This window comes from Rhipicephalus sanguineus, chromosome 3 (genome assembly GCF_013339695.2).
Source record: "Rhipicephalus sanguineus isolate Rsan-2018 chromosome 3, BIME_Rsan_1.4, whole genome shotgun sequence".
Taxonomy (NCBI): Eukaryota; Metazoa; Arthropoda; class Arachnida; order Ixodida; family Ixodidae; genus Rhipicephalus; species Rhipicephalus sanguineus.
The window spans coordinates 79816088-79838193 of record NC_051178.1 but is presented as its reverse complement, the minus strand read 5'-3'; the positions used below and the strand labels follow the sequence as shown (position 1 = coordinate 79838193).

The 22106-nt window shown below is 49.3% G+C and overlaps 2 protein-coding genes across 4 annotated transcripts in view; one reads left to right on the top strand and one right to left on the bottom strand.

Annotated features, from left to right (window-relative positions):
- Window positions 1-22106, top strand: part of LOC119386781 (alpha-(1,3)-fucosyltransferase C) — a 107730-nt gene that overhangs the window by 74287 nt on the left and 11337 nt on the right. The window lies entirely within an intron of this gene.
- Window positions 14543-14974, bottom strand: LOC119385611 (uncharacterized). The gene has a single exon (XM_037653020.1). It carries the CDS (start codon window positions 14972-14974, stop codon window positions 14543-14545), a length of 432 nt encoding a protein of 143 aa, XP_037508948.1.

Genomic DNA, 22106 nt, shown 5'->3' with positions numbered 1-22106 from the left:
TCCTTACGTAGTGAGTGACGTCGGCGGCAAGGCGCGGCCAGTAGTACTTTTCCTGTACTCGTGCGAGCGTGCGGGAAAGTCCGAGGTGTCCAGCCGTCGGGTCGTCGTGCAGGGCATGCAGAAATTCTGGTCGCAGTCCTGAAGGTACAACGACAAGGTAGCTGGCTCGGGCAGGAGAGAAGTTCTTCTTTACGAGGACGTTGTTTTTCAAAGAAAATGATGCCAACCCTCGCCTGAATACTTTTGGGACAACGATGGTCCTGCCCTCCAGGTATTCAACTAGACTCTTCAGCTCCGGGTCGGCTCGCTGTTGTTCGGCGAAGTCGTCCGTACTTATGGCTCCCAAGAAGCTGTCATCATCGTGGTCGTCGGGCGGTGGTGGGTCGACGGGGGCACGAGACAAGCAGTCGGCGTCGGAGTGTTTCTTTCCGGACTTGTAAACGACGGTAATGTCGAATTCTTGAAGTCGTAGGCTCCACCGTGCGAGCCGACCTGAAGGGTCCTTCAAGTTAGCTAGCCAACACAATGCGTGGCGGTCGCTCACAACTTTGAAGGGCCTGCCGTAGAGGTAGGGGCGAAACTTGAATGTAGCCCAGATGATCGCTAGGCACTATTTTTCCGTTGTGGAATAGTTCGTTTCTGCCTTTGATAGCGACCGGCTAGCATAACTGATGACCCTTTCCTGCCCGGCAGTCTTCTGCACAAGGACGGCGCCGAGTCCTACGCTGCTTGCGTCGGTGTGGATTTCCGTATCGGCGTATTCATCGAAATGCGCTAGTATCGGAGGCATCTGAAGGCGTCGTTTCAGTTCTTCAAATGCTTCGATTTGCGCCGTTTCCCACTTGAATGGCACGTCGGTCTTCGTGAGGTGAGTTAGCGGCTCGGCTATTCGTGAAAATTCCTTGACGAAGCGCCTGTAGTAGGCGCACAAGCCGAGAAAACGGCGCACGGATTTGGTGTCGCTGGGTGGCGGGAAGGCAGCGATGGCAGCTGTTTTCCGCGGGTCTGGGCGAACACCATCCCTGCTGATAACGTGACCCAAAAACAAGAGCTCCTCGTACGCGAAGCGGCACTTTTCAGGCTTCAAAGTGAGGCCGGAGGTCTTGATTGTTTCAAGTACAGCTTCAAGGCGCCGGAGGTGTTCGTCGAAGCTTGAGGCAAACACAACGACGTCGTCCAAGTACACGAGGCACGTCTGCCACTTCAAGCCAGCCAGCACTGTGTCCATAACACGTTGGAATGTCGCAGGTGCCGAACAAAGACCGAAGGGCATGACCTTGAACTCGAAGAGGCCGTCTGGTGTTATAAAGGCCGTCTTTTCTCGGTCTCTCTCGTCGACTTCGATTTGCCAGTAGCCGGTCTTGAGGTCCATCGACGAAAAGTACTTCGCGTTGTGGAGTCGATCCAGGGCGTCGTCTATCCGTGGAAGAGGGTACACGTCCTTCTTCGTGATTTTGTTCAGGCGACGATAATCGACGCAGAAACGTAGGGTTCCATCCTTCTTCCTCACTAACACTACGGGAGACGCCCACGGACTCTTGGACGGCTGGATGATGTCGTCGCGCAGCATTTCGTCGACTTGCTTCTTAACGGCGTCCCTTTCTCGCGTCGAAACCCGGTAGGGACTCTGACGGAGTGGTCGAGCATTTTCTTCCGTTATGATACGGTGTTTAGCAAGGGGCGTTTGCCGGATCCGTGATGACGACGAGAAACAGTCCTTGTATTTCTTCAGAAGGCATCGGAGCTGTTGGTGTTGGCGGGCGGGAAGGCTTGGGTTTACGTCGAAGGATGGCTCAGGCATTGCGGTTGTCGTTGTAGCTTCGTCAGAATCTGAAAAGGCAAACGCATCGCTGACAGCCAAGATTTCTTCGATGTATGCAATCGTCGTGCCCCTGCTCAGGTGTCTGTATTCTTGGCTGAAATTCGTTAGCATCACGCTTCCTTTCCCTTCATACAGCCGAGCAATGCCTCTTGCGACGCAAATGTCACGGTCTAGCAGCAAACCCTGATCGCTCTCGATGACACCTTCGATGCATTCAGCCGTTTCGGTGCCGACGGGAATTATGATGCTGGATCTAGGAGGAATGGTGACTTCATCCTCGAGCACGATCAGGGCATGTTGACATGGGTTCGTATCCGGCGGTGTCGCTTTCTCCGACGATAGGGTTATCGACTTGGTTCTTAAGTCGATGACGGCGCCGTGGTCACTTAGGAAGTCCATTCCAAGTATCACATCCCTGGAGCAGTTTTGTAGGATTACAAAGCTCGCAGGATAAGTCCGGTTGTTGATAGTGACTCTCGCCGTGCAGACACCAATCGGCGTTATTAGATGGCCTCCAGCGGTCCGGATCTCGGGGCCTTCCCAAGCAGTCCTAATTTTCCTCAACTTTGCTGCGAACGGCCCACTGATGACGGAATAGTCGGCTCCAGTATCGACGAGAGCGGTGACGTTGTGGCCGTCGATCAGAACGTCGAGGTCGCTAGTCCGCCGTCTTGCGTTGCAGTTACGTCGCGGCGTCGGGTCACGGCTACGTCGGTTTGCACCGCTGCTTCCGCGTTGCGTCGTCAGGTCTGCTTCCGGTCGCAAATTTTCGTCTTCGGGACGTCGACGTCGTTCGGCGTGCGGCGGGGGCTCGGAACTTCGTCGCGGTGTCGTCGTCGACGGCGGAGGATCTTCAGCATTTCGTCGTTCAGCAACCGCACCTCCACCGGTTGCTGCCCTTAGTTTTCCGGATATGGGCTAGGTGACCGGCCCCGGTTTGGGCCAGTGTACTGCCGGCGGTGCGGTGACATGTAGCGGCCGGGCGACGGTGAGCGGGAAGGTCGTCGTTCTTGCCACTGTGTGCCTGTGAGGTAGTCGTCGATGTCGCGAGGCCGTTCGCCTGGCTGCGGGCGCGGCGCGTTGACGGGGAATCCGCGTAGCCCCATCTGACGGTACTGGCAGCGGCGGTACGTGTGGCCGGCCTCCCCGCAGTGGTAGCAGAGCGGGCGGTTGTCAGGGGCGCGCCAAACGTCGGTCTTCCTTGGTGCGTAGCGCGGGGCATAGCGCTGGGCTACAGGAGGACGGTAGGGTGTCGGTGGTGGTGGCGGCGGTGGCGTCTGGCGGCGGAACTGCTGCGGCGACGTGGCGTCTTGACGTGGACGAGGAGCGGGGGCGTTGCGTCGGGCTGCGGCAGCGTAGCTCATTGCTTGTGGCTCAGGCTGCGCTGGTTCTGGTGCTCCCAGAAATTGCTGGATTTCCTGGCGTACGACGTCGGCGATCGGGTCCACTTGAGGCTGGGAGGAGGGCAACAATTTACGCAGCTCCTCCCGCACGATAGTTCTGATGGTGTCACGCAGGTCATCAGATTGTAGCGCGTGAACCTCCCCGAAGGTCGTCGTAGGAATGCGGCGGTTGTACTGTCTCGTACGCATTTCCAGCGTCTTCTCGATCGCCGTTGCTTCCTTGAGGAATTCTTGGACGGTCTTGGGTGGGTTACGCATCAGTCCAGCGAAGAGTTCTTGCTTGACCCCTCGCATGAGGAAGCGGACTTTCTTTTCCTCGAGCATGTCGGGGTCAGCGTGGCGGAAAAGTCGGTTCATTTCTTCCGTGAAGATGGTCACGTTTTCGTTCGGATGTTGCGCCCGTGTCTCCAACAAGGCCGCGGCCGTTTCTTTTCGGACGACGCTCGTGAACGTCGCCAAAAAATTGCCGCGAAAGAGGTCCCAAGTACGGAGTGAGGACTCCCGATTCTCGTACCAGGTCCTTGCTGCGTCTTCCAAGTAAAAGTACACGTGGCGCAGGTTGTCCTCTGGGGTCCAGTTGTTAAATGTCGAGACTCTTTCGAAAGTCTCGAGCCAGGTGTCCGGGTCTTCGAATGACGACCCGCGGAAGGTTGGCGGCTCCTTGGGCTGCCGGAGTAGGATCGGCGCAGGCTGTACGGGGTCGGTCATCGTCGCTGCGGTGGGTGTTGGGACCTTGGGCTGCCTGGTTTGTTCGGGAAGGAGTCCGTGCTCTGGCTGCAGTCCCTTCTGCCTGCGGCTTGTTCGACGATGCGGGTTTTCTTTGTTGTCGTCCTCCTCGCGGCTTGGGCTTGGGTCAGCGCTTCGCGGGGGCGTCCGGATCATGGAAGAAGCTGCACCTCCACCAGATGTCACGTGGTCGTGACGTCGACGAAGACAGCAGTCGGCGTTTGCAGGGTGAAACTGTTTATTTGGCCGAACTTGTGGCCGGAAAATGAGAACTCGAACTACAGCAATACACGCTGTACAAAGATAGCGGCGAACAGGGCGTCGTCCGTCGATCAACTGACAAGTGGTGAAGCGCGTCGGCTTTTATACAGGCGCTATCGAACTTTCCAGCGATATCGCTGCTTGTTGCGCATGTTCTAGAATAAGCTCGGGCGTTCGCGTCTTGCGCGCAATCTTAACAAAACGATCTACTAATCTCGCGAAGCTTCTCGAACACTGAGGCGCGGTTCGCGCTGAGCGTTGCTGGCAGTCTTTCTGGGCGAAAACGGAATACAACAAAAGTGATAATAAGGAACGCGCGTGGCAGTGTGGTAAGTAATACTTATGTTTCCTCTGTTCGTGCGTCCTTATCGTCGCTCGGGCAGCTGTATAGGTTGTCGGTCTGCAAATTGCGTCGCGTGAAAAGTGCAATGCAAAATCGAAAAAGAAAGTCTTTAAGCTCACATAGCGACGATGTGTAATGCGGGAATATAGCACATGCTTCGCACGGCCAGCCAATCGATGCGCGAGTGCGCCTTGAAAAAAGATGTTTGTACAACATAATTTCCTTCCTTGCAATAAAGCATAAATGAAGCAGAGTGCTTTCAAGGAGTATACATTAAAGCAAAAAAGCCGCTATTATCACGCTGTTATATAATTAAATGTGCCTTGAGGCTAAATTTGTTTTCTGTTTATGCTGTTTTCATGCTTGATTTGCATGTCTTGATCCTCTGTCTCGATGTCAATTTGTGTGCGGTGACATGTGGCATAATCGTCCCATAATTATGACCATATCATGAAACATAATTATGGCCATGTGACGTGACAGACATCCGATAGGTGACAGTGTGTGTTGTGAAGAACATGCATTTTATGATACTGTCATTTCATGTGTCACATATCAGCACTGAAACTCGCCAGGGTTACTTATGCGTATTTAGAGCCTTTAGGAGATGTATTAGTTATGCAAGGCTATTTTAATCACATTGATATAAGTCAGTTGAAAGTCAGTTTAACCTGCTGAGCCACCTTGTTCAATCACCATGTTTCTTCCCTCTCGTTATTTTGTTTTGAATTCTGTTGCCGTAGTGTTTATGATCTGTACAGAGTATTCTCACTGTTGACACAATTTCTGACAAGGTGAAGACGCTGATATTGTGTCCAGGTCTTCTTTTGTGCTCAAACAAGTATGCTGTTAATTTTTGCCATGCATCAACACCAAGTTGCCCAATATTCAGTCCTAAACAGAGCAGCTGTGATTGATCAAGAATCTAGTGTCCAACATGTTTAAATACAAAGTGAACCTCACTAAAATTCACACCCCTTTACACTATAATGCTAACTTGACTGACATCGAAACCTACCCGAATGTTGGTACACAAGACAGGAGTAACACTTCTGGTGTTGTTTCGCATTTCTTTACCTTCGTGTATTTTTCGCCCTGTCTACTTGAAAAGTTGACAAGGAACTACTTAGCAGCCTCACAATTTTGCATTTGTTTCATGTTTTGTTACAAGGTCTGCAATAAGTATAGTGAAGTGTGAGTCCTTGGCGAGAAATTCATTTTTATGGACAAAGAAAGCCTAATGAACTTCTTTTGTAGCGTTAGCTACACTGGCCTAGCCAAGCCAGTTTCACGTGGCTCCTCAAGAGCCGTGTTGCGCATGGGCGAGGATCAGTGATGTCACACAGCTGGCGCATCGGAGCCGGCACCTCCCGGGCACTCCGTCACTGCCGTGCGCGACTCGCTGCCGCCGGTCTGCGCTTTCCAGAGGAGTGACGTCGTAGCCGAGGTAGACGTACTGGCGCTGGCGTGCGCGCAGCTATTCGCCTTCACTGTGAAGTCGCCGCTGGAGCCGCTTGATAGCACCTCTGACTGGCGTTTGCCAGTGTGGTTGGAGAGTGTGGTTGTGGAAGGAGAGCGCAAATGCTGCTTAACGGCGCAGAAGACCGGATAAGCTTAACTCATCGGATCCCGAAGTAGTGCATGGCAAAATAAATATACATGTACCAGTTAATATGTATACCATGTGTGTGTCATTGGAGCAGCAGTAAGCATGATAATCACGCGTCTCGTACGCGTCTCTCACGCTTGGTTAGCTAAAAAGCAATCATCGCGATGCGCCTCCTTGCACCCGCAAGCTCGCTTATCAAACACTTGTGCGTCCTAAACTCGAATGAGCGTCTTCTATATGGTCACGTGAACAAGCATATCTATCCCGAAGCCTGGAATCGGTTCAAAACCGCGCTGCTCGCTTTATAGTCAGTAACTACAACAGGCATTCCAGCGTAACAAAAATCAAACAGTCGCTCTCTCTTTCCTCCCTCGCCTCCCGCAGAAACATTTCACTTCTCTGTCTGTTGCACAGAATCATCAACAGCAATCATCGTTCTTCTTTGCCACTTCTCAAACCTCATCGATGTTCCCGTCGTTTGCAGCATAACCTCAGTTTTCTGCGTCTATACGGTCACACTAACGCCTTTAATTTATCTGCATTACCACGTGCCATTGTACTGTGCAACAATCTTCCTGAGAATATAGCTAACGTCAAAGAGACCGAGGTCTTTAGGAGGCTGCTTGAAAAACTGCCTCTTGAGCCCTAGAAGTGTATGTCTTATCTATGTACTGCGGCCAGTTTCGGATTCTTAATCCGGATAAATCGCCTTTAACATTGTGTAACGCTTTATCCCCATTACTTTGTCGCTTTCATTGAAAAATATGACATCAGTTGTAATATATACTTATCTATGATGGTTCGAATTGTATAATGTTATTGTTTGCCGTCTCGTTTGGTTTTTCAATTTGCGCAGCCAAGAATTTTCGTGTATACAAGCTTATTGTTTACTTTTTGTTTCTTTTCCTCAGTTTGCATTTGCATTGATCGCTCTTTGTAAAACAAAAAAAAAAGTATCCCTCCCCCTCACTAAATGTTCCACCGTGTAACCCGTGAGGTACTTGTACAAATAAATAAATAAAAGCTAATCCTAGGCAATCAGGAAAGCTAAGAACAATCAGCTGAACCTTTGCTAACGCTAGGTTATCCTGGCATAGCCGAGCTAAGCCACTGCAACATTTTTGTATCATTTTCAGGAAGACATTTCTGGCAAAGCAACAAGAGTTGCTCGCCCACTGCTTGTGTACGAGACAGTGTATTGTGGGAACATTCCACTGTGCCTCACTGTACACTATCTCAAACATTTCTTACATCTTACAGCATTTCGGCAAATACTCGGATTGATGCAGAGTGTTGGGAATGATACTGCGTGCAACTTTTCCAGTAGCATATGCATTTGAAAATTTCGCATTCTTCAAAATGACACTTAGCGGAATCGGCTTTATTCAGCAAACTTTATCCTAAAGGGGACAGTTGGGCGAGTTGATGTGTATTCATAGTTAAAGAAAGTGCGGAAAAAAAAAACCCACAGCAAAGAGAAATGAAAATGAAAGGCACAGGACAATGCGCTACCAGCAACTGAAGTTTAATGCAAACCACAGAAATATATACACAAAGAGTATGAAAAAACTACAAAATTAAAGATTCACGCAGTCGCAGACAGAGTAAAACAAAAGATGGTTGATCCCTCCGTCATAGGAATCGGAATAACACGAAAGTAAAGCGTGCCCTTACTGAAGTAACTGAATGTTTACTGTACATTGATAAAAGAGAGCTTGCACAATGTGTATTGATGTCTGGCAGCTATTGCACCGTTTAACGTGGATGCATCCACTTTGATGATTGGCGGTACATCTCCATCCCGACGACTAACGTCCATGTTAAATGATTAAACAAACCCTTGTGGTAACTGTAGTAGTTAACGGTGAAAGCCTAATCAGAGAACCAGGTGTGATAACCAGAAGAGCGTCGCATATTGGACGCAGAACTTGGTCGCCATCCCGCGGCCTGTTAAAATGTGATTGAACATCACGGCCGGGCTAGAGGGAACCGCAAAGCGCGTCGTGCCGCCCCGGTATCCCGGCTGCGATTGTTCTGGGGTCGAGCGCGTGAGCGGGGAACGCGGTGTTACAGCCAGGTGAGGCAGGCGCGCGTCACGGAGCTATTTTAGGGGCGAAGCTCCTTAAAGCGGCAACCGTTCGTCCCTCGTAGTGCGTAACCAGTCTTAACGCTAGTTCCAGATCTTGACCTCCAAGGTGGTGCCGGTGGGAGATTTCTCCTGTGCGTTGTTGAACAATAAAAAATTCGCAGCGTGCGCGTTAACTAAAAGCCGAATTCTTCTGTCTCTCATTCCCCATTAGCAGCCATTGGCATGTTCCAGTAGGAAACGTTAGTAGAAGTGTAAGTGTTAGCTAAAAGCCGACTTCTTCTGTCTCTCATTCCCATTAGCAGCCATTGTTTACCTCCAAGGTAGTGCCTTGTGAGGTTCCTCCTGTGCGTGATTAAACAATAAAAATTTTGTTCAAAACGGCGTGGATTGATGAAATAAACCAACGAAAGACGCCAGATGTTTTCTAAAAGCAAAACCAAAAGACGCCAGATGTTTCTAAAGCAAAACGAAAAGACGCCAGCTGCTTAACGAAAGACGCCACATGTTTTCTAAAGCAATGGTTTTCTCAACAATGAAAATTCACAGCGTACATGTAAAATTAAAGTGAGCTGCTAGTCGTCATAACTCTCATCGAACCTTTAGTATAAACGCGCCCGATCTCACGTCGGTGATGATATAGTGGGCAGAATTCACGGAAGATTCACGGTTTACCGATGAACCTCCGCAGCTTCGCCCACTCATCATCATTCACTCCGTGGATATGCTGTGATTTTTTTTGTTTGGATTAGCGTGATGCTATGACCGAGGCCGACGCATTTACGATGCTAGGGCTAAGACCGCCACCTCGCGGTGTGTTAAGGCATTGACAAAATTTAACTTGTATTGAAAACGCGCCGAATGGGACGGACGTGTAACGCGTTGCAGGTGCTATTCGCGGAGGCCACAGTAATGACGAGGTAATTTGCCGCTCCCAAAGGGCAACACTACCCCGCCGACCGGGAGAGTGGTAAATATAAAAGGTGCGTTTGTAAAGCCTCAAGAGTCTGTGACCGTGGCGCAGGCACTGTTTTATTAGCTGCAAAGATGCCATTCTGTTTTGGAACATCCTTCAACGAACTGTTCAAAAATATTTTAACATTAACTCACATACTATACGTTACCTTCTCCCAGCGTCCCTTGATGAAGTGCCCTTTGACATATTTTCCTTATGGGACTGCACAGTCTGTGGAAAACGCGCATGCAAGACCGTAATGCAGAACTAACCACTGCTTCAAGTATGCATTTCATGCGTATGGCTCTGCATCTAAAGAACATTTACGAAGAACTTGACATCAGACCAGGCTGGCACCCCATCTTGATGTGGTTTTGTTTTCCCGCTTTCTTTTACTATGAACTTAAGTCCTGATTGCTTTACAGCCTCTATAAGCGCGTGGTCAAATTTTATTCAACCCCATGGCATATCAAGTCCTAGGATCCAATGTACCAAGCCATCAGCCACTACTTATAGGAAATATTTAATTTTGGGCACATTATTGCCTAATTTCAAGTTCATCTTGAAGCCATAATGCTGGGCTCAATTTTCAATGTGGTAATTATGCATAAGCCATGAAGTGAGGAATTCAATATGAAGAACTTTAAGTTGCAGATGGCACTAGCTGGCATGTATATAATGTAAACATAGATGTACTAATTATGCATAATAGAAGTATTGGTACATTGTAGTCATGTGATAACGCCGACAAGTTCCCAAGCATAATTCCAGAAATTTACGTTAGTTTTCAGGTGTCTGTGAGCAAATATGTGCATCAATATATGAAGGCCGCGTTGTCATTTTGTGGGCATTGCTGAATGTCTTTATAAATTGTGGTAAGTGGATATAAAATCAATTTTAGACTTTTCCGCAGGAAACTCAACTGTATGATCATGTGCGACATGTTTTGATGCCATAGTGCAAACTAATGCAATAAAAATACTAGAACATGCCTATCTGCATGTTTGCATATTTCTGAAAAGTAAAGCTAGCCTTATTGTACTAATTTAGTTGCCTTCATGTGTAGGCTTACACCAAGTTCCTTGTGCATCCCATTTCTTTGGATTGTGCTTAGACACTGGCACTGTGAAGTGCACATATCAATATGCATTATGAGAAGGTTTTACACACTACTTTCATGTTGCTTTACTGTTGTGAATTATATATAGTGCTTGGGATGTACTGTATATGTTGTTACATGTGTTCAGTATTGGCTGCAGGTTCTGTGCACAAAAATGGAAATATACATATGCTTACACTGACACGAGGACTGCTTGAATTTTGATTCCAATAAAATAGTGCAGACACTGTTTCTTGTATCAGTTGAGGTATGACTATTTGTCGTGCATGCAAATGAAGAAATTTAGTTCTGCATGCAATACAAATTGGTGAAACACTGCTCGCTCAATGTCACGGCCTATGTTTTATTACCAAACAAGTAGAACAGATGATTTACACATTAGAACATATTGTGGAAGAGAAATTGGTGACAGGCAGTTAGGAAACAAGTCATCACTATGTTAGGTTGGGTGATATTTCATTAATCGCAGCATAACTGAAGGTGCCTGTTGTATAAGTGAACTTCAACATAATGTGCAAGTGGACGAGGGAGTGCACATATGACCGCGTTTTTCCAGTTCTGTGCCTATTTGCTGTAGTCCTCGTGTTTCAGTGTTATGTATGTAACATTTTGAATTGTGAACAAGTCAACCAGTCTGCTGCTGTGTATATTAGCAATTAGTATATTAGTATACTAGCAATTCAAGCGAACCATTATCTTCTGCAGAAGAGCTGTTTCATTGAGGATGACGTGTGATACATTTTTTTTAATTCGTACTGCGTCATCTGTGCAAGGGGAGTGCCCAGTACACATGGACGTTCACAAGGGTGAAGTGCAAGGGCATTAACTTTTTTATTTGGCGGGAGACATGTCACTGGTAAATTTGTGTATGTGCTTGACCAACGTTACTGGATTAGCTTGACATCGGGGCACGCTTTTGGCACTCGCTTTAACGCGGTGGTGTGATGCTTAATAATAACGGTTAATTAGTAAGATAGTAGGTAGTCTACCAGTATGAAAGCAACTAAATACAATATATCAGTTATAAAGAACCACTGTATGCCACGCTAAAGCGCGAATTGCAAGTAGGTGCTAACTGCGGAAATAGATTACCCTCCAACTGCTCAGAAGGCACTGTTGCCCCTGCGTGGAGCTCGCGACAGTAGGCTCACTTTAAATGCACCTAATGTAGGCGCGTTACAATATCCTTGTAACTGTGGCGTCTGCGTCTGTAACATTCATATGCTATGGGAGCGGCAGCCGCGAGCGCGCCGACAGTAGAAGAGAACGATGGACACGGGCAAGCTCGCCGCTCGCGCTCTGCAGTGGCCGCTGATAGTGAGTCGCGGCCGAGTATTGGAATGATAAAGACGCGTTGCTCAATGCTCGGGAGATCGAGCGGCCGTGCTCAGCGTCTTGTCCTCGTCTCTGAGGGGTTCTGCGCGGCAGCTGGCCCAGACCCCTGCAATGCTAACACAGGCGGTCTTAGAACAGCTCAAAACACGCTGCTGCCGCTGGACGCGTGCAGCTAGCGGCAGAAACTACTAAAATTGCCTCACAGAATACGCACATGGAATGCAGATACATTCGACCAACTGAAGACACCTTTGTCACGCTGGTATCCACGAATTTCGGGCGAGCGAAGCATTGTCGATATATGGAGAAGCACTCAAGAGGGTACACGTTTATCATTTTTATAACGGCACAACACGACGAACCGAAGAATTCGGAGCCGAAGGTGTTCACTTCGGCCTGCATGACGCCCCACAAATTATGTAGCTTAAACACAGGCCGATGGTTGTTCGTTGAAGACGACTGGAAGCAAAAGTACTCACAGTGAGTTGACAGTGGAATTCAGGTTGTATTATTTCGACCTTACCGCTGAATCCATCTTTGGGATATCTTTGACTTGAAGTGTATTATCCAAAGGTTAAATGATCGTGCGCATTCTCTGTCAAAAGAATAATAGCGTTAAAACTCTCAGCGACCTCCTAATAACTTGCTTGCAACTCGATCTGTGCACGCACTGACCAAGTCAGCACGAGATCCGTGGCGTTAGAACTCAACGCCACACAAAAGTGTTGTAAGACTTGAGGCCAGTTATGGTATTCAAAACTAATCGAAACAAGCGATGCACAAGAGGCTGCGATACCGAAAAGGCAGTGTGGCCAAATTTAGGTTACGCTCGAAGGTGGGCGGGCGCGCTGACTTCAGCAGACGACAGTTGGCCTCTACCAGAAGTAGGTCATCTCTTTGAAAACTCGCAACGAAGTTTTTCCATATTTCAGCCTGTTTATTTAACTACAACAACCACTATTGTACACAGTGTCAACGGGAACAAGCGCATCTGATACAAACACCGCTCTTGATTTATGACGGCTGTTGGCCAATAAGCATGCTATGTCTCTTGCGACGTAAACAGGCAGATCCGCGACGTCAAAGGGCAGACACCCCGCCCACCGACGAGAGTGAGAACCGGCCTCTGTTTGAAAAGAGGGCTCCTGAGGAAACGGCAACTTCGCACTCCGCTTGTGGCCTTTACGCGGCGCGCACGACTGTAATATTTGACAGAGCAGTTGATAGCCGCGTCAGCTTTCTGCAGGATGCTTTTTTTCAACAAGCCCAAGGGGTGCTTCATGACCTCTTTAAAATGAGGAGGCGGAGGAGAGGTTGAGGAAAGGAAACGACGCTATTTCTGCAACCCTAAATGAGAGCATGTCTAAGAGTCTGCAGGAAAAGGGGGAAAGACGAGAGTGGCGTCCATGGGCGACGACGCGGCGGGTGTCTTCTGCAGCCGCTTGTCCAGTCCAGTGTCCCCAAGAAAGTGAAGAACCACCTTGAAGATCTAGGTGTGCTGGTCGGCAGGGAACAGGAGGTCCCTTTGGGTAGCCGCCGGTAGGTGAAGAATACGTGGGCGGCGGCTGGGCCCTTCTCAGCTAGCCATGATGGCTGGAAGTCTTTTGCAGGCCACCTGCCTGAAGACTGATGGCTTTCACTGGACTGTCCGACGGCCCGCCAACAGCTCACCGACGGCCCGCAGTGTAAGCTGCAGCGATATGATGATGGCGTCTCGCGGATTATCCCTCATTGTCTCAACGAGCTCGGCAGAGTGCCTCACAACAGGGGAAACAGGAGACGCTATGGAAGCGAGAACGCGTAGCACCGCATACCCACCAATCTGCTGGTGTACAGGAGGTGGTGTAGGATGCGGTGCCTATGTATACGTGCGTGTGGCTGTGCTGGCTGCAGGAGGGCCCGAAAAGTTGGGGTGATTCTACTCCTGTACCATACCGCGCACAGCTCGCCTTGATAATGGGATCATAGAGAAGGCCATCATGATGGCCATCCTGTGTTCCTCGTGCCATTTAGGATAGGAAGGAATGTTCGCAGGGTTGTTCTTCAAGCATCGAGCTCTGGCGCTGCAATTCTCTGTGGAGGGATGGCTCCTACCGTAGCGCAGGCAGCAGTTGAGGAGCCTGCGGTGGCTGTTGCATGGTCAAGACGGCACTCTTCAGCCATTCCAATCGGCGCGGCCTGGCAGGGTTCGCCGGAAACCGCCGCTTCAAGAGGCTCACGTGATCTCGTGGGACAGGGCCGGCAAACTGTTTTCCCGGTCCTAGCGGGAGACACCACCGGCAGACTCGACTCAACAGACTGAAGCAGCTCGTCGTCTAGGACAGCCATCCACACCGTGCAGATATCCCGTGCTGAATCCTCGGTCAGCGTGAACCCTGGTGCATACGGGAATGCCGCAGTGCTCCGTGACACCAAGAAGGTCGTCCAAGAACTTCCGAGAAGTTCTAAGAAAGTCGGCTGCTTTGACATTTCGGTGGCTGTTCACTCGCAGCGCCGAGAGCGCAAACGCCAGCGCTAAGCGTGATCCCTGAAGGGAGGTGCCGTTAGGTGCTGACGGTTTGAACAATATGGTTCCTGCTACGGCCGGGTCAGCTGGAATCACAAGAGGCGAGGTGAGGGCCCTTGCACGTCAATGGGTGCCCCTTGAGCACACCAGCGTTAAATCCTTCAGGGCTGGACCGGTGGCCTAGGGTCGCGAATCTCCTGTTCTGTTGGCGCTGAGAAGCACTTCCCTTTTTCACTGAAGTTAGAGGTTGTTTCGGAGCATGCGGTGTTGACCGCAGGCTGTTGTTGAAGCTGCGGAGCAGCAGGTGGCTTGCAGCATTTGGACTTGCTCTTCTTTTTCCTGACGAAGTCCATGGTCATCGGCTGCGGATTTTCCTTTAAAAAGCCGCGGCTGCCTGTTGAGCTAGTTGAGGCGTCGAAGCAGCTGTGCTTGGTTGCGACGTTCCGTCACTAGCTGCCAAAATCTGCACGGGACGGGGCAGTGCGTCGCAGTCACTGGGCGTCTCCGACAGCGAGGAGTTCGGTGCTGGTTGCGCATGCTTGCGTGGAGCGTCGCAGTCACTCCCGTTCTCATCACGACCTTTCCGGGCGCTCTTAGTGCCCATTGGCTCGTCTGGTGTGACCGCAGGCAGCGGGCAAACGCTGGGGCCAAAAGGGCGTTCTCCTGGTGTGGACGGCGACCCGGGCGAGATCGTCTGTTGTAAAGGTGCTGGTGGTGGTACCGTCGGGCTCGCACATGGGCCCGGCAGCACTGCGACATCAGGAGCGGCCCAGACGCCCGCAGGTGCTCGTGAGGAGGCGGCGGGCATCGTTTACCACTAGGGTGCCTTGATGCCCGCGCGCTCCACTGCCGGGGCGCGCGCATCGAGGCACTCTATTTACCAGAAGTCTACGATAGTTGCAGCATTTACATAGAGGGACCTGCATCGTCGAAGCTGCTCATAGCTGGAGGGCAGCAAGGACGCAGCTGACGTACTTGGCGAGCGGCGATGGCCTTTGTGAGGGGCGCGCGATGCGGTAGTTGCGAACGGGGCCATCGGAGCGTTTGTTTGTCGCTTAGAAATATATTGTAACACGATAAGTCAGCAAAAAAGGCAGAGAGGGAGAGAGCTCTTCGAATGGGCTCATGCCGCATTTTAGATGTGAAGCAACTTTTGCTTGGGGCTGTGTCCGGCGGTGGCGTCCGCGCTCCACTGAGCATGCGTCACCTTCTGTCCTCTCCTCCCCCGCGCTGCAGCCGCGCGCAGCCTCTTCTCCCACGTGATGGAGCCGCGCCGCTGTGAGTGTAGCATAGCTAGAGTATACTAGAATATACCCACTAGCATAGCCATCTGAGCGCACGCTCGCGCCAAGGAGAAGTCTTCTTCATTCTTGGTCTTCGACCGCCTTGATGATGATACGTGCAGAGCACTTTAGGGGTTCGGGCTGCCGTAAGCTGTCCTAGCTTGGCGTAACGCAGACGAAACCATGTGTGCTAGCACGCGCTAGCGCGTGTAAGGGGCAGGGTAAGACGCTGTGGCCTCTCCCCCTTACACTCTCTCAGCAATCACGTGATGGCGAACAGCAACAGCAACTACAGTGAATTGATGGTGTGCTCCACTTGCCAGGACGCGTTAACATCGGGCAAGGTGCCCGTGATGAACGAAATTTAAGACGATCCATGCGCTGCTTCGAATCTCATTGTGGTTCCCTTTAGTGGGAGATGGTGTAATTTTTCTTGAATGTCTTCAGCTACCCTTGTTTTTCTGTGCGCCATGTATCAGGGAAGAAGAAAAGAAAATTGCCCCGTGCAACGAAGTGCGAGAAAGACTTAAAGAAGCGCGCGCCCGGTTATACGTATAGAAATTCTTTCGTTTCGTGCTCTAGGTCTAACACCAACGTCGCATGTACATGTGTTCGCTCTGACTTTAACACGTAAAATTTCTTTCAAGAAGGGTACCAATCTGGGTTTAGGATGCCATAATATCAAGGCGGAAGAGCGCAGAAAAAAAGTTCGGTACGTACAAACCAGTGCTATTCGCAACAATGCGTCTATTTCATTCACTGATCCGAGTGTTAATACCCTATGGGCACGACAGGGCACGTGATGAACGTACAATAAACAATAAATACAAAAGAAAAAGAGCCCGCTTATTATCTACGTAAATTACGAGACGAACGCCATCAAGACGCAAGTGGATATCATCAATGCTTTTGTGTAAAAATTAGTGAGAGTTTGGTGACACAAGTTTCCACTAAATGATTGATAGATCGCCTACGACTATCTGCCTTACGAGTGCTGACGTGTCCTTACCCTCTGTCGGCCGTTGCGCTCTCAGAGCAGCCTGATGTCGGCGTGGCAGCCACGAACGGTAAGACAGGCGACCGTATCTCCAGTGGCTTTGAGAGGCAACACACAACAACGTTCAATTGGTTCTAGAAACGTTGTCACACAATGCGCGCTTGCCGAACACCGATGACTGCCTTCAAAAACTATTGTGCGGTCGCATGCAAATGTCCCCACTGATAACGTGTGCATGCATACGTATGTTTTTTTTATGAAATGTGTTCAAGCGCCGCGCTTTAGTCGTCTTCGGTTGTGGGTACATGCAAAATAATGTACCACTCGAAAGTACGAAGTTTACATTATGTCACATTTAGCGACAGCAAGAAAAAATATCGCAGCGCGTATATAACGTTTGGACATCCCAGCGAGCCAAACACGGGTGCGTATGCATGACAGAAGAGCGGGAAGTATTACGAGCACTTTTATAAAAAGTGTGTACTATACACAAAGAAACAAGAAAAAAAGCTTCACAACGTCTCATTGATAAAAATGCCGCATGAACTGATGTTCTTCAACGGAACAGCAATGACAACATATATTTGATGACATTCACAATCACAACTATATGTTTTAAGTCTGCAAAAACAAATCATTATTTGCGCAGTTAAGTAAATAAAATCACTATAGTACACGGGCGCAGGTAATATTCAGAAGCGGTATGCAAATTCGTAGTGGCGATAGATCAGACATAGCATGGGGACAAAAAGTATTCTGCATTTGCCGCAGACATAGTGGTATTTAGCGCGCGAACACTAGACAGCAGACAAAGTACAGGACGAGGACGCTGTTGTCTGCTGTCTAGTGTTCGCGCTAAATACCATTATGACTGACTTGTTCCAACTCGCCCAACAAGCAACGTTGTTGTGTTTTGCAACAGAATTTTCACGATGTGATCATCGAGTTTTCCATGCCAAAAGCGCGATATCGTTATAAGGCAGGTCCCAATGGAGACTGCGGCATAGTTTTGTACCACCTAAGGTCGCTTAACGATCCCCTATATGTAAGCACCGGGGCGTTTTCGAATTTCACCCTCATCGAAACGTCGCCGCCGTAATATAAAATCAAACATGCGTCATTATGCTTAGGAGTGTCACACATTAGGCGTTTTCAGAATTGCGTTCGCAAAGTTTCAGTTAGCGTTCTGTCGTCGCTGCAAATTTGTCTTAACTTCTTAACCTCTGGGATATGCGCGGGAAATTTGAAAAATATGGTACGTACACGAAGCAACAAAACCGTTACGAAGTCAAGTCTAAAAGAGTCTATCAGCTGCTAATTTACCCAGCCGGCAAATTCGGAAAAAAAATATTGGCGGCTGACATTAGCGTGACGAACAGGCTCAACTGGCTCCTAAGCGGACAAGCATGCTGTCAGGTAAGCAAGCGTTTTTCGATCCACAGGATTGTCGAGTCTGCAAAGATGCTATCTGCCAATCCGTAAATTTTTAAACGCATTCATTGGGACGAAGAACATCTCAGACAACCGGCGATCAAGCTTTCCGCGAAAACGCTACATGGGCATTAAACGGAAACCTCGAAGGTTCTCTGAAAGGACGCGACGGAATGCAGAAGGCACTGTAACCTTAGGGCTGAATATTTAGAGCATAGACGTGTCAGCGGCATGTTTTACAAAGAAGTACGAAAGGAAACTTCCTGCTGTAATTTCCGGCCACCATCGTACACCCACAAATTTTCACACAACTTTGTAACACCTATTCCTAGCTGGGGAGAGTGCAGTTGGAAAAAATTGGAATGGATCATTCGTATAATTTTGTCATTATAAAATAGTATGATTATTCAGTAAATCATTCTCTGGCGATGCACTGATGCAAGTTCGCTCAAGTATATAAAAAGATTGCTATGTAGCCTTCAAGGTTCCCACGGCCAAGAAAGCCAGAGACTTCAAGTGCGAACTTCGGCATAGCATGAATAATACGTTATCCATTACAGCAACACACTCTGAAAACCAAGAGTGGCGGGCACTCTATTTCGGGGGGTATACTCTTGTCCCATATCTAACTCTCTTTCCAGAGTAAATCACCTCTTTTTGAGGCAGAGTATAGTAATGCTTCCAGAAAGGGTTATAGTACTCCACCTCAACAGAGTAACATAACTCTTCCCGAAACAGAGTAGCTAGACCCCTCCAAAATGAGTAGTAGTACACCTCAAGAAAAAAAGAGCATAACTCTGGCGAAAATTGGGCCTTAAAAATGCTTTTCACAATTTATTCATGCGTAGATCGTAATGATGACATAATGACGGGCACTACGACAAAAAAAAAATCGCCCGCATCTTCCCACGGGGGGAACTCGAGTAAATGCGTCGCAGAGTGGTGGGGGTATCGCGTGAATGTTGCGTAATTGGGTATGGTTTGCGAATGCTTAATTGTAACTCGATGCGCACACCAAGTACGACTTGAACGGTTCCAGCGTGCACAAAGTTCCAGGTCCGCAGCTCGCTTCAAACACTTGCGTTCAGCGTCGTATGCTCGTCTCTTCGCAGCCTTGTCTTCTGCGTTGCTTGCTGTTGTTGACGCCGACGACGGTGGGGGTGGGGTAACGTTGCCTTCAACGAGTGGTGGGACGCTGATATAAGGTACTGTTGCTTCCATCGCATCTACTCGAGTCAAGCAAAGCGTCAAGTCAAGCGAAAGCCAAGTAAAGACGCCCTTGACTGAATTCCGAACGCACTCTCCGCCGCTTATATACACACCGCCCGCGTTCCAGGGAGAGGAGGGAAGGAGGGAGAGGAGAGGCTTGCTGCCGGCACGAGACGAGCCGAGCACGCGCAGTGGGGGTGTGGACGGCGCCGCCGACGCCGCAGGTGCGACTGAGAAATGCTCCGCATTTAGCATTTACAAAAAGCCATTAGGAAAAAAGATGCGTGAGCGAGATTCGAGCCAATGACCGCTTCACGCACCTCAGAATCCGAATCCAACACGCTACCGCAACGTCACACTGGAAGACGACAAATACTTCTTTTATTTTCATGCTGTCAGTGATCACGTCAGTGATCTGCCTTCATGTCTTCTTGTTTAGAAACGCCGGTTTGAATGTCTCCGTACATGCGACAACCAAACACAGTGTAGTTCGTTTTTTTTTTGTTTTGTGCTTCCCGGTATCAGAACGTCAATGTGGAACGTTTCTCAGTAAACAAGATTAACCTCACCGAAGATATGTGCGTCGTTCCCATTGACTCGCTAAGCGGTTAGTCATTTCTGCATAGAAAACGTTGTACTTCTGAAGTGCACACTGCGCTCTGAATTTTCTTCACTACCTTGGACATATTTTCGGTCATTATTATTCACGTTCCGCGACTACAGCAGTAATAGCCCACTCTAGCCGTACGGACCATTTAGCTTGGGGCAGTATACTCCGTGTGGAACGTTCGTAGCGAAAAACGTGGATATTGAAATGCGAAGCATTTAATAACGTTTCGAATGCAGTTTCGATCGTGACCGACTGTATGGGGTGGTATTCGCTTATTTAACTACACAACCCAAAGCTAAAAGCGCGGATATTAGGCCTTATCCGTGACTTCTAGTACATTGAAAAACACTGGGACGCGCTGGAAAACCTGCTTTTTTGTAGTAATCAAAGCCGGAGTAACTGGAGTGACTGAGGAACTGCTTATTGATACCTGCTGGGTAGTACTTAATCGCAGATGCAGCGGCGCCGGCCAGTGATTCTTCCCTCTAGTGTCCGTCTTTGGCGTGCACTTCGCTTTCTTGCCGAATTGGGGCGCTGCTCTCGGTGGCGCCCACAACACCCCCTTTCTTAAAGGGGCCTTCAACACTTTTTTTTGAAGCGCCTACATCGGTGCCGACCGCATCAACGCGTAGTGGCGCTCGCCAGGACTATTGCGGGCGGAAATGACGGCACAGGGCGCTGGCCCGTGATTCGATAAATGTAACGTTAGAAGGAACCATGGCGTTGGATCAAAAAGATGGCTGATCCCTCCGTCATAGGAATCGGTATAAAACGAAAGTGGAACGTGTCGTCACAGAAGTAGTTTATTGTTTAGAGTGTATTGGAGCGTGTATAATGTCTACTGTTGTTTGGCAGATATAGCACCGCTTGATGGTGGACGCATCACACTCACGTTGACGCCTAGTGGCACATCTCCGTACTGACGACTAACGCCTATGATCATGATTTAACACTTGCGGCAGCTGAAGTTCCTAACATATACGTGCACACCGCCCATATGGTGAATCCCGCGCAAAGATGGCATCAACAAGCACATAATAAACACTGATACTCGATATCCGCTCCTCCAAAGCGTCCTGAAATCCGAAGGGAAATGCTACGTGCGTTGTGTCTTCCCTCTAGCCGGGCCGTTAAGGCCTGAACACACGTACGCGTTGCAGCGTGTCAGCGCGTGACCTTCTGACGCGGCGCCGCGTCAAAAGGTCACGCGCTGATACGCTGCAACGCGTACGTGTGTTCAGGACTTCTCACAGGGCGAGCGGGGAACACGTTGCGACAGCCAGGCGGGCGTCGGAGAGCTATTTTTCGATATGGATGGATGCTATGAGCGATGCTTGGGCTAAAGCCGCCACGTCACGCTGTGTTAAAGTGTTGACGAAATTAAAGTTGTATTGGAAACGCGCCGAATGACACGGTCGTAGCAAGGGCGCGTTTCTCTTTTAAAGACGATAGTCTTTCTTGGGGAACTTAAACGCAGAAATTTTGGTCTGTCTGTCTTTCTGTTTGTCGGCACGTCCCTCGATTCAGCCACTCGGCCAAAGTTGAACCACTTGCCCAAGGGCCAGCCGTCTTGAACTGGTACGGCTGTTCATACTTGTGAACGTTGTCGATCAAAAAGTAAATATCATGCATATCTGAGGTGCAACATCACTAGGTAAATATTAGGTGGCGTGTTCCTTTAATAGAAAATGCATACATACGTAATTTTAAGGACCCTAGTTTCTTAAGCTGCGCTGAAAATGCATAAGAATGGAAGCTTGAGCGAGTTGGTATGCGTTCATCTTTGTTGAAACAGCGCTCACTAGACGACGACGAAGTAAAAGAAGGCACAGGACAGGCGCTGCCTGTCCTGTGCCTTCTTTTACTTCGTCGTCGTCTAGTGAGCGCTGTTTCAACAAAGCTGAAAATGCGACTGCGCTGAAATTTGCCTTCCTCCGTGCCCTTCGCACGAGCTCATTGTTGTGTTTCGGTTTCGGTTCTGTTGCACTGTACGAATGCCATGGGTTGGTGTTGAAAAACTTTAGTTTTGAGAAGGCCAAGAAGGTGAAAAAAAATATTTAAAAAATGAAAAAGCAGCGTTGTGGGCGGCCTTCAGGCTGCCGGTTGTGGGCGCCGCTCTGGCGTTCCTGTTTTACCCAGGCGACGTTTAAATAAAAGAGTGTGTGGAGAGTACTCGTTGAGTGCGGACGTTTCTCTGCTTCAGCGCTTCGCGCCAAACCGCGTTTTCGGGCTGGCTGGCGTCCCCGCCGGTCGCGTTGGTCACCGCCGGTCTTCGCCTGCTGCTGCGCCGGGACTACCAGCACGCAACACAGCACTCATGTTTCCCGACGTATTGCCAGATGGCGTCCATATCTCACACAGCGCCTCTTCTATCGTCTTTACACGACATTTGCAGCGAAGCACGCAGATA